A 13,336-nucleotide genomic window follows, 5' to 3' on the forward strand; every position below is an offset into this window, starting at 1 on the left:
AAGATTTTCATTTCTTAATATGAGTAGCTTGAAACAGAAATTATGAATTTGTAAATATCATGTAGTATTTTTTTTCCCAGTAAAATAATTTGAATTCTTTCTCCTACAATATTTTATGAAAAATAAACATTAATCAAAGCCCAGTACTGTATGAAGTCTTATCAATTTATTGTAAACTTACTATAGGGTGAGGAAGTGGAGGATATCAACGGCAACCCACCTAAAGTTGGCATGGTGCTACGGCTCATCACCACCACAGTAAGTCTGCACTTATGAAGTCCATTAAATGAAAACGAACAATTTACGGTACATGTTCAAGTTTTGAGAATTTCACAATTATAAAGTTCCGGTCAATGAATAACTTTTTCTCTATGAAAGTTAATGAGGTATTTGAATTCAGTTGAAACAAAGGATAATAAATGCACACACACATTTCTATGTGTATTACCAGTGAGGTCTCTGAATCAAAATGTATTAGTGAAAAAAAAAATTAAAAAAATTATCAGCAGACTTTACAAAGGGAAAGAAATAGAAATATGAAATTAAAGACATAAATAGGAATAGCCATTTTAAATCTGCACGAAATTTGTAGCAAATATTTCCTTGCATGAAAGTCCATGTACCTCAAGCCTTTATTAATACATTGACTATTATATCAATCACAGGATCCAGACACCATGGTAACCAATAGTGACATAGATGCCCTTCCAACACTGGACATGTTCTCCAATCCGGGAAGCACCTATCACCGCACAACTCCGGATGTACTGAAAGTGGAGGGAGAGGAGGGAAGTGTCCACACAGAAGGTACAGCAAAGGAGGAGGAGGAGGAGGAAGGAGAGGAGTCAGAGGATGATGATGATGCTGATAGACTCACTGGTCGACTCATACCTACACCGCCAGGAGGAGGCTATTATATGAGAAAACAGAAGAAAAGACCTTTATCTGTAAGTTAGATTCTTTTCAAATAATTTTTGTTCAGGTTATATATTTAGATTTTCTCAATAATTTCATTTTTGTCTTTAATTTTTGTTTCCTCTCTCTCCTTACTCCAGTTTTGAACTCCTGTGTCCACTAGTCTGCCTCTTTACTGGTTGCCTTTCTGTCCTGCTGCTTCTGTTTGTCTTTCTCCTTTAAGGTACAAGAGTGGGCCAGTCTTACCTAAACCATATTACATCGATGTCTGTTTTCATTCTTGTCTTCCTTGATCATTTGATATTGCCTCGGCCTACCCCTGCTTTTGTAAAATGCATGTATATACTCACATAGGTCAAGTAGCCCAGTCAGTAGAACACTCATCTGTCATCAATGCTAGGACTTTGGTGTCCACTATCAGATTGCGAAAAGTATTCAAACATGTGTTTATATAAGCGCTCAGGTCTCCTCCATGTTAAGTCCTCATGGCCATTAAGAATGTTTCATAATTGTAAAGTAAAGGTCATATATGTTTCTAGAATTTTGTTTTTTCCAGCCACCCACATACCTTCATTTGTAACCCATTTCTTAATTTTGTAATTCTATTTCATGGCCCTGTTTTCATTATCCACACCCAACGTGCAGCACCCTACTTATTCCAAATTGATGTTGACTCAACCTCTTTGTTGTCAAATTCATTACTTTTACAAATCGCCCTATTTTCACTATATAAGGGTAAATCTCATTCTTTCTTATGTTATATTCTAGTGTACCTAACTCTATACAACCTCAATCTTTGTGAAAGGATATGCTTAAGAACTGCCTCCAACTTGTTTTCTTACTGGTCGTCTGAGTCTCTCCAAACCTTCACTGATACCTTCACTTTTGTCTTATTAACCAATGTGTACCAATCCAGTCTACTTTCCCTTCCCCACCTTTGCCATACATAACCTCACTTGTATAGATTCTCAAACTCCAGCACTAACATCTTAATGATATCTTAATCTTTTTTACTCAAACTATTGTCATTAGAGAAGTGTGCCATATAGCAAGCTAAGCATAAGTCTGAGGTATGTTCAGAGTTCCATTCCTAGGTGTTGTACAAAGTCTTTATTGAGCTCACTGCTGGCCTTTTGTATACAGTATACTGAATCACAATTTACAAAGAACACCTGTAATAATCCTAGATTCAAATAATTTCATCAACGACTTCAACGTATCAACTTTTGATCTCTTTGTTACAAAATATACTGAAAGATCATTAATTTTTGTGGAGTTTTTATTTTTGTTCATCTCTTGGGTTGTCTTAATCCAGGATTCATATGTCCATAAATTATTGAAAATTTGTAAAAGTAAATTTATTGAGCAAAGATTATCATCAAAATAAGGTGTCTACACAATAGCAATTTTTTTGGAAAACCATGAAAATTGAACCCCTCAAAAATATATGATTTCACAGTATTCACAAGATATGAACATTTCCCTTACCATATCAGTTCTGCAATAAGACCATTGTAGTGAAATAGGGGACTTATGCTATACCTCAAGTGCAACAGCTTGCATGACACTGAAAAAAATGTTCACTGATATTTCTACCGCAAACCAATATATATGGATGGTCTTGTTATCAAACATTGGGCTTATTGCCAGATAGATAAAATTGTTTGATGGATGTGTGGGAGATAAAGTTACTCAAAGGTAATGGCTTGATTAAATTTCATATTCATTTAAGTAGATATGTCGATATTAGTATTTATACTAGTGCATGTATCATGGATCAAATGAAGGTGGCTGATTAATTCATCTTAATTAGCGAACGTGTGTAAATGAAATCATCTTTTAGGATATTGTTTGACACATTTCACTATATAGTGTCTCTATACATACACAGCCACAAGTATTTTATCAAGTTCACACTGATGCTCAAGGGGAGGTAAGTCAAATCTGCAAATTTGCTTGGAGGGTTTTTGGTTTGAAGTTACAATCTAACATGAGAATAAACTGTTTTTTTTTAGCTTAGATTTATTACTTGTTCTTTATATAAAGGTTGATTTCATTGTGCATGTGTGTGAAGATATATTATTATTGTATTATTGTGTGTCGCATTCTCATAAATATACCAGGTAAATGTTTATTACAAATGGTCACAAGAAAAATCCAGAATATAGTGATAGCAAGTATATTTTTTTCTGCTCTATCTCCCTATATAGCAGGCTTAACAGATTACTCTCTGTATTGATGTGCTTCAATGCATACACTCCCGGGAGTGGGTACATGTATACATACACTTGGACAAAAGTTGAGCACCACAGAATTTTTTGAGAAGTGCTTTTACCTACTTGGAAGCATAAGAGTAGATTTATATATATATATATATATATAATTTTTGTAAAATTGAATATTCTACCAACAAAATCATAGTATTAAGTCCAATAAATTGTTCATGTGACTCACTTCTGAACTGAACTGATTCCTGAACACATTGCCTCGTGTACTGAAAATTTTTTTTTTGGGGGGGGGGGACCCCAACTGATGCAAATGCAACTCCAAATTTATTCAGATTTTGACAAAGAGGATCCAAATGATTGATGTGTCTTCCAATCTGATCTCATACATATTCTATTGGGTTTATATCCAGTCAGAGGGCAGTCCAAGGAATAACATGAATTTCCTCTCCATGCATGTAATTTTGCACAATTCTGCCACAATGTTGTCTGACATTGTCATCCCTGAAGGGAGGAAGACTGGCAGTCAGATGGTTGTCAGATGAGGAACAGCTGTTTCCCTGACAACCAATCAAGATACCATCGTGAATTAATGCAGGTCTGACTTACAGTCATTAGAAAAGTCATTTCAGACAGTAACTGACCACCTCGGTAAGTCAGTTCAGACAGTAACTGACCTCCTTGGTAAGTCCGTTCAGACAGTAGCTGACCACCTTGGTATGTCAGTTCAGACAGTAGCTGACCACCTCGGTAAGTCAGTTCAGACAGTTGCTGACCCCCTCGGTAAGTCCGTTCAGACAGTTGCTGACCACCTCGGTAAGTCAGTTCAGACAGTCGCTGACCACCTCGGTATGTCAGTTCGGACTGTAACTGACCACCTCGGTAAGTCCGTTCAGACAGTAGCTGACCACCTCGGTAAGTCAGTTCAGACAGTAGCTGACTATCTCGGTAAGTCAGTTCAGACAGTAACTGACCACCTCGGTTAGTCAGTTCAGACAGCGACTGACTACCTCGGGAAGTATTAGTACCTACAGGATTTCTCTGGTCATATCTATGATATACCCAGATTAGGATGTAGCAAAAACTTGTTTAACTTGACCAATGGAAATGACACCTTTTCCCCCGACACTTCATTTACGTCGGCCTCAAGGCCATTGGTATCTCATCCGTTTATGCCTTAGCGTTAGTGTAGGATGTTTAATAGCCGCAGTGTTACTGTTCTGACTGTCCCACTTTCTGGAATTCACTGTTGACTTCACTACTAGCATCCCATTGCTAAAGGTGTTGTTTGCGTACTATGTGCAAAGCCCTGTCATCTCAGGCAGTAGTTTTCAGAGTTCTTCTTGAATGTTAACACTCAATAACATTTCTAGTTATTGGAATTATTGTACAATAAAGTGATCCAAAATGAGAACTGATGTTTTCCATTCTCCAACCACTTTTAATATGCCAATGAGCTGCCCTTTAACCGCTTTGGATAATTTTGTCTCAATATCTTTAAATTTCACATGTGATAGCATCACTACCAGGGTAGTATTGTTTCGCAGAGTGTGTGTCCTGTCCGTACTCACAAGGATCAAACACCGAATGGCCAAATGACCAGGTACCAAAACGATCTGAGAAACCGCCCGACACATTTTTCTATCGCACAGACCAATAACTTATTTACTAAATGTCAACAAGAACATTTTGCATATATATTTGAAGAAAATGACAGATAGCTAAATGTTTCAGTTTTTTTTTTTAATTTCACTGATTTGTAAAGATGGTGCTTAACTTTTGTCAGAGTGTACGGTATTCATTGTTATATGGCTTCTGTGTGATCATGATAATTTGTGCTCGCATTTATTGTCCCTAGGACATTTGATATAAAAATCCCAAGGAATTTATTTTAGTATGATGACAAAGTTTTGGAATGCTAAACATATTTAACTGGATGAACACTATTAAGTCTTGTGGTGAATGTGTGTCACAATTGAAATACAGCATGTTAGAGAATTCATTACCGTCGTCTGTTTACGTCACTGAGCGCCTAACAAAACTTATTTTAGAGACGTAATTTGTTGGCATATTTACAGAGATTTGCACATTTTAATTTGCTATTATTTACATATTCTATATGATATTATTGTTATTAACTTTTTTGGCATGCATTTGATTCTAAGTCATATGATCAATACATTTCTGTTTGATGAGTGCAAACTAGATTTAATGTAGATTGTGGACTTCATGGATACCCATTCACCAGAAATCTATTCCGATATAGGTGAAACAAGATGGAGTACTGGAAAACATACCCTGTTAAGCTTGGATGTGAATGAGCAACATTTGAGTCTCCAGCCAGACACTCAATGTAACTGCTTGCTTTGCTAGTGGGTGGTTGGTAGGATAGTCTTTACCCTATCCTTCTACACTAATCCCTGATTGGTCTCAAAAATATGCCCCCAAGCACAAACTGCTGTTCAATATTTTCAAGAAAACATCTCATTTTCTTATATTTTCTACTGTTGGAGTGATCGATCGTGCCTAATATGAAAAAGGAATGATTAAAATCACCCTGCCCTGACTGGGGTTTCTAATGGCAACATTTTGGTCTCTTATAAAGCTGGTGACTATACTGTTTGACTAAAGGGAAATTAATTCCTTAATGCTGAGACTGATAAAGTGAAGTGTTCTATCTCCTCCTACACATACATTTATTTATCAGGATAAACCTTTACACAAACTCTAAGTCAAGAAAGAGTGGCTGATACAGGTCAAGGTCAGAGGTCAAATGGAGGTCACATTGACCTCATTTTACATGCAAAGTATTGAACATATTACATTTTAAATGTTTCCTGACTTAGTATTGAACATATTACATTTTAAATGTTTCCTGACTTAGATTTTTGTACACAAAACTTTCACCGAGATATGCTCCAGAAGCGTCTTCACACACATGGCATACAGGCATGCATGCACATGTCGCGAATATTGCATACACATAGGTACTTACTACTTCAGTGTAAGCAGGGCTTAATAATCATACACTATAAACAACTCTTAACCATCTTCTTATACAAAATAAGCTGAAACTTTTTGTTCTGTCTTCCAACAAATGATCATTGCTTCGTTTAAATGCCGCATATTCTATTGCTAGTTTTTGATGTATTACAGAGAATATCTTTTGAATAAAAAATCAATAGATCAAATAATTCATTTGTATTATATACACATATATATGAGTTTAATTACTTAAGTATTTTCTTATTTATTACTTGATTAACTAAATTTGAGAAACAGTGAATGAACATTTGATATTTTTGAGAAATAGGTGGGGGGGTTGGGTGGGGGGAATCTGAATTATTTGAAATGGGTTATATAAAGCTAATCTGTTATCTGGCCAGTTATATAGAACTGACTATAGTGTCTTGAGACATTTAAAAGGAACTTAGGGGTGGCATACAGTTTAACTAGATCACCTGTTGAATCGTGAAACAGCTTGTTTGGGGTAACCAGGCGGCCATAGGTAAACAATCATTACAGGTAGTCCGAAGGGGTAGCCTAGGGATCAGTTAATTAACTTACCTGTGTGTCCAGGTAAAAACATGGAAGAAATACCAGTGGGGCTAGTTTCCTATTGATTTCTACCTGTTTCATATAATTTCGGTCGTAGTTCAGCTTAATGATCAGAATATATCGATAGAAAGACCACAGGCTAGTTATTTGCTAGTTTTGATTACGGAAACTTTGACATTTATAACGGTAGTTGGATTTCACCCTGAGGAACCTCTATCAAAAATGAGATCTCTTGAATGGGATATATATACACACATACAACATTCTGTGTAATATGTCTTATGGACTATTTGTAGAACACTAATCTTTGGCAAGGATATTTTGTCAGCCATATTCCAACAAAATGTCTTTGAGGATTATTATAGTATAAACAAAATTTTACCTGACTTACTCAAATTTGGATTAAAGTGTACACATAGACGGATATCTTTAATTAACTTTCGGTGCAGTGTCTCATCAATTTACTAATAAACTGAGTGGAAATTTAATTGAACTTGAGATAAAATTTCCAAGATGGCTACTATGTACTATCGTCCATATACGGCAGAGGTAAGTTTGTAAAAAAGTTTGCGTGATAAGAAAAATCACGTTAAGAATTGTTTGAGATCTGTTGTGCATGATTCAGGGATGTTGACAGTTGTATAACACTAGTAATGGTTTCTATGATTCTTATTAGGTTGATTAAATGAAATAAAAATATCCAGATTATGATCAAATAAGATAAGGTAACAAGATCAAGTTTAAAAGTTTAAAGTCTGTTTTTTTCCCCTGTAAAACACATAAATACATTTGATGGCTATTCATATTCTTAAGATATACAAAAAAAATCCCACTTTTTAAGATTAATCATTAATAATATCTATTTCAATGCAATTTTTTATTTAAAACATTGCAAATATTTTACATGTATTTTTATTTCTTCCATTTCTGTTCTTGATTAATAAAAATAAACAAAATCCTTGGCTTTATTTTGACTTTGGAGGTATAATTATAGACACAGGTTTGGTGGACTGTCCTTTTGTCCTTCTGTCCATACATCATACTGTGTGGATTCATCCTGAGACACACTTCGCCAATGTATCATTGAAGTCAATGTGACCTGTATTTTCTGCTTCACTGCCTTTGGTTAAAATTAGCTTATTTTTTGAGACTTCATATTTAGTGGGAACGATGTCATATACATCTATGTTTTGAAAGCATCCATATAAATGTTGCTTGAAAAATGTCTAAAAGAAAAAGAAAAAAAAAGCAAATGAAAAAAAAAAAAAAAAATGTCATAGACATTTTTGAATTAGGAAAATTCTGAATCTGGTTTGATGCTCTCATTCAGTGAATTTAGTTTAGTAAGAAAACAACACTATCTATGATAGTGACAGAGGTCGGAATGAATGAATATTGGGGTTTGTGATAACTGAAAAAAGGGGATCAGTGTATATGAAAGCATAGAAAGTGCCACTGATCAGCTGGAGGCCAACTGTATGGTTGGTTAGGGTGAATCGTTAGGGACAAGGTAGTCCAGGTGTAAAATGATATTTAAATGTTTGTTTATATTGACATTAGAGAAATCCGTACAGGTAGTCTGTCAGACTTGGTAGATCAGTGTGTAGGATTTAGTTTTAATAACTTAAGTAGGGGTTAAATACAAGCATTATAGACTTTTTGATTGTGGTTTTCTTTTGATGATCAAAGTTTGATAAGACGTGTAGAAAGTTGTCTAAAATTTCACTATAATGGGTTTAATTGTTTTAAGTCCTCATCAAAAGCTATCAACTATATTATTGTAAATCAGAAAAAATCTATCAGTTTATATTGATTTAGAAAAAAAAAATGTGTAGTTTTGTAAACAAAGATAAAAAGATATTACACTTCCTTAAGAATAAAGACATATGAAACAAATCATCCCAAAACAGTGAAAGTTGGAGTAGAACAAACTTTCATTTTCAGCTTTAACTGAAATATTCTATTTGGAAGATGACAATTACTAAAAAGTATGCCATCTGTAAATATTTACATGCAAGTGTAACACTGATCTATATGCTCTCAATATATTTACCTGTCTGGAATTAATATTGTAATAAAGGGGAAACACGACCATTAATTCTGTTGAATAACTTTGAAGAACTGCTTCAGCTTTTTGAAAAAAAAATGAGCCTCATATTTATTTGTTTTTTCTGTGAAAGCCTTGTACACATAATTTACTCCAAAAATTTCATTTGTGCCTTTTTTGAAATAAAAAACAAGCCAATTTCAAGTAGTATAGTTTGCCAGCCAATTTGTGCAGTTGTTAGAAATAGAGTTGAATGTTTTTTTTTTTATTTTCAATTCAAAGGATACTTTCTTTAATCAAACAAAATTAAAAAAAAATTAACAAGGTATGTTCATTTAATTACAAATGTATACTTATAAAGACATGCAGGAAACAGTTGTTGTATTATAATTGCCCTGAGATGTCTGTTATTAAAGCGTTATCGATTTAAACAGAAATTCTTATCAGAAAGTAACTCATTTCCGTGGGTTGACAGGAGAATTCTGTGAGGTACATAACTCGTTATATAGACCAAAGTATGTTATACATCAGTTAGAGTTGTAACTGTATTGTTCATTGCATGCAAGTCACTGAACTCACGGACCTGTCTCTGAATTATTCATTGTGAAGGCAATCGTTTTCCTTCAGGGTCCATAAAACAGTAAGAAAGATGAAAAGGTACTTCAGACACGGCAGCCATTTTCTATTCTTTGATAAACATACATACAGGAAATTTAACAATTGTTCTGATGAATTTTTGTACGGAGAAAATTGATTATTTTCTGCGTTGTATTGTTATGTAAGTCACAAGTTTTGTTATGCATTTGAAAGTTTCCTTTATGAATAAATTATTTAACATTATGGGTTATTAAACAAAGCTGTTTTGTCTTTGAGAACAATCGACAGATATTTTGAGAGAAGGCTATTGTAACCAATCTCTATGGGGAATGGGTCTGGGATACGAAAAATCAATGTTCAGGAAGCTGAAGAGGTACATTGAAAAATTTTATTTTCTTTTGTTTTCTTTTTTTGATTTATTTATTTTTTCGGAGGAAGGGGAGGGGGGAGATGCTGTTCAAATTCACCTTCAGTTTAGTCAATTTAAAGTTATTCTCAAAAATTGACTATAGAAATTTTCACTGATTCAAGCTTGTGTTTGTTCTTGCAGCCGATTAAAGATGGCGAGATGCCTTCCCATGGTGCCGTGGACTCTGTGCTACCAGACTACCAGTATGTGTTTGTAGACCCCCAGGGAAAGCAGCATGCACCCAGGGGTCGACAGCCTAGCCCCACTGGGCGTGTCCCTCGTCCTGTACAGAAAGCTGCACCATCAAACGCACCAGCGGCATATACGAAGTATGCTGCTCCAGTACAGAGGTAAATGATTCCAGATTAATAATTTAAAGGATTTTAAGAAATCAAAATGTCTTTATTCATATTTCTCATAAGCTTTTATTTTTATTTGCAAGGCATAATTATGTCGTAGATTAAAAATGTTTAGAAGAAAACATTTTGTATATAGTATTATCAATATCGCTGCATAATCCTAGCAGGGTTTACTTACTAAACAAAACAATGCTATACCGATGCATTTTGTAAGACTGGATTTTTCGTGGAGAAATTTTTGTGGTAAAACTTTTAAACTAGCACAGTGGTGATGGCATCTGTAACAATATATAATACTCCACTAATGTTTCTTATGATAACCCACCCCAACCCATAACACTACAAAAATGTCACCCTGAAACAGTCATTTCTGTCCTATTTACTGAAATATTTAACTTTAGATAGAATATTTTATCGTAAAATAATTTATGTTATGTGGAGATGTCCTAACAGGGTCGTATTAGTGCTTGAAAAAGTACTTTTATAACAAATTTTCCAAACGGTTGTTCAGAAATTATTTTTGTCTATAATTTTTTATTACATGTACTTAATCCTTTTTTGTTTTTAAATATTTGTTCAAAATTTTTAAAAAGTAAGTGTGTAATTAAATACCTTTAAAGAACCATTTCTTTTAAAAATTTATTCTAAGTAGTCATTTGTGAATTAAATACCTTTAAAGAACCAATTCTTTTCCAGCAAGCAAATTTATTCTAACATAGTCATTTCACGTGAGGAATTCAACTGCCAATACACAAAATGTTGTTAAAATTTCAAATTTTTGATAGTCATATTGTCAATTTCAGGACAAAAATTAGTATTAGGATAGCTGATATAATTTTCAATTAATCTTTTCATTTTGAATATAATCTGTTTTGCTTACCAGAAATGTAAACTACGGCTAATATTCATGTACACTGAATATTAAATCTTTTCATTTGTATAACAAAATAATTCCTTGTGTAATAATGAAATCATCATGATATCATTACAGCATTTTAAATTATTTTTTAAAGACACGATTCCTTTATGTAGTGTTTTCATGACTGACCGTGAACATCACTATCATTTGTATAACAAAATAATTCCTTGTGTAATAATGAAATCATCATGATATCATTACAGCATTTTAAATTATTTTTTATGTGTTGAACATCACTATTATGTGTTTATGTTATCTGCTTTGCGTGACAATTTCAATCCAATCTTATTCCAGTATTAGGCCCCATTATAGAGATCGACTTAGAGTTCTCCCTGACAGGTTTGCTATAATTACCAGCACTAGAACCCCAATGGTGATGGAGTCTACCTCTGTGTATTATCACTGTCTCTTATTTTTCCTTTTTCTAAGTGTTCTCTACCATTTACATTGCATGTTTGTAAAAATTATCAAATCTTATAGAATCTTGTAAATGTTGACACCAGAAGTCCTAAAATCTACCTTCTTAAATTGATATAAACATCTATAAACATATATTTTAAACTATATAATTGATTTAATTTCTACAGGTAGAAATCTTTACAAGATTCTTTATAAGTACACAAAATTTAATATATATGGATATTCATTGTTTTTCAGTGAATGTAGCATCTAGCTCTCAAGACTTCCCAAATATCCTGAAAGGATTATTTTTCAATAACTCCCAAATAAAAGAAAATATTTCTTTAATCAATTATGCCAAAAGTTTTAATTCGAAAACAAATTCCATTCTAAATAATAGTATTAAATTGAATATCCATATATTTTGTCCATCTATGAGCAGTCAAATCTTGTTATACAAAACAAAATGTTGAAATATAGACTGTTTAATATGATTAAGAAATACATGTTAGCTAACGTTACTGGAATGGCTGAATGATGTATCATATTACTAGTGATTTGTGTAAGAGTTATCTCCCTTGAATTTTGCATTACTTAAGGCATTGATCTGCTTTCAGTTCATATTACTTAGGAATGCCAACTAAAAACAGTTCTTTGATAATATTAAAAATTTTCTATTTTTATCTTCTTTTAAGGGGAGACAACTGCAATTTGCTTAAATGCTTGTGTTTTCCCATGACATTCGTAGTTCGTGAGACAGAAACACAACACTGTATACCTATCAACAGAGTTTTATGAATATTGAGAGAATCATGTATCACATAACTTTACCCTAAACTTGTTAATATAAAAAAATGATAGCATTCCTTTTTTGGAAATTAAATACATATATAATAATGTATCGCAACAATTTAGCATACATACAGCCTTAAGTGTAAATCAGCTGTAACAAGGTTTGACTGCGATCACGTCATTGATATTCATTAAAATGCACCACTTTTAGTTGTTTTAGTTCTTGATTCTTCTAGACCTTGACCTGAACTTATTTCTTTATCACCCGTTTCATTATTAACCTTATCAAACATGCGCAGCTGATCTGTCACATGATGAAGAGGAGGAGGATATCAATAGTCATACATTGTGAAATGAATTTGGATTACAATATTAGCCTTTAGTATTTGATAAAAATAAAACCATTTGTATTTCACTTCTAGGCACTTTCTGTCTCAAACGCATGCAGAACTGTCAGTTTCTTTTTCACTTTGGAAAATATAACTTGTTCTAATCATGTATCCAAAAATTGAAAACAAAAGTGCAGGTTGATTAAAAACAAACTACGTATTCTAAATCATTGAATTTGATATTGCATGTCAAAGAAGTTTTCTGGTTCATGTTGTGTTCACATTAAGACGTCAAATTGTTGATCTATTAATTGATTGACTCCGAAAAACTTAATATTTAGAAATTTTATGCGGACCTATTGAAAAAATGTTAAATGTAATTCCCACTCGAATGATAGTAATCAGAATCAAAACTCTAACTGGAACTGCTTTGACAATATTGTTCTGTACCACTTCATTTGATTAATTCTTTGTTTACTGTCCACAGTCGGCAGCCTGACCTCGACAATGCGTCTATGAATGTGCTTGATCACCAGTCAAAGGAGCTGGAGAACTACCGTTTGGCAGTGCAGAAGATGGGCCAGGACATGGTTGCACTGCAGGAAAGGATCCGCGAGCTTGAAAACAACAACAGTCAGCTTCGTCGCGATCTTGCAAATTACAACGATGCTAGTAAACTCATGATCGAGTCTGCCGAACTTGATGGCCTTTCAAAACCTGAAATCATGTCCCGATACGGTGAGTTTTTTTAGTATCAAAACAGATTGAAATTTTTATTGCAAGGTTT

The 13,336-nt window shown here is 33.6% G+C and overlaps 1 protein-coding gene across 1 annotated transcript in view; it reads left to right on the forward strand.

The window, feature by feature from the left end:
* The window catches only part of LOC132554561 (coiled-coil domain-containing protein 33-like), a 44,867-nt gene that overhangs the window by 25,348 nt on the left and 6,183 nt on the right, over positions 1-13,336 (forward strand). Inside the window, exons 12-17 of the mRNA XM_060218885.1 lie at positions 187-258; positions 666-947; positions 2,807-2,848; positions 9,893-10,101; positions 11,324-11,368; positions 13,037-13,287. Of these exons, the coding sequence (XP_060074868.1) occupies positions 187-258; positions 666-947; positions 2,807-2,848; positions 9,893-10,101; positions 11,324-11,368; positions 13,037-13,287 (901 nt within the window). The remainder of the gene's footprint in view (positions 1-186; positions 259-665; positions 948-2,806; positions 2,849-9,892; positions 10,102-11,323; positions 11,369-13,036; positions 13,288-13,336) is intronic.

Source organism: Ylistrum balloti, unplaced genomic scaffold (assembly GCF_031769215.1).
Source record: "Ylistrum balloti isolate Yb309-2 unplaced genomic scaffold, AGI_CSIRO_Ybal_v1 Utg370416, whole genome shotgun sequence".
Taxonomy (NCBI): Eukaryota; Metazoa; Mollusca; class Bivalvia; order Pectinida; family Pectinidae; genus Ylistrum; species Ylistrum balloti.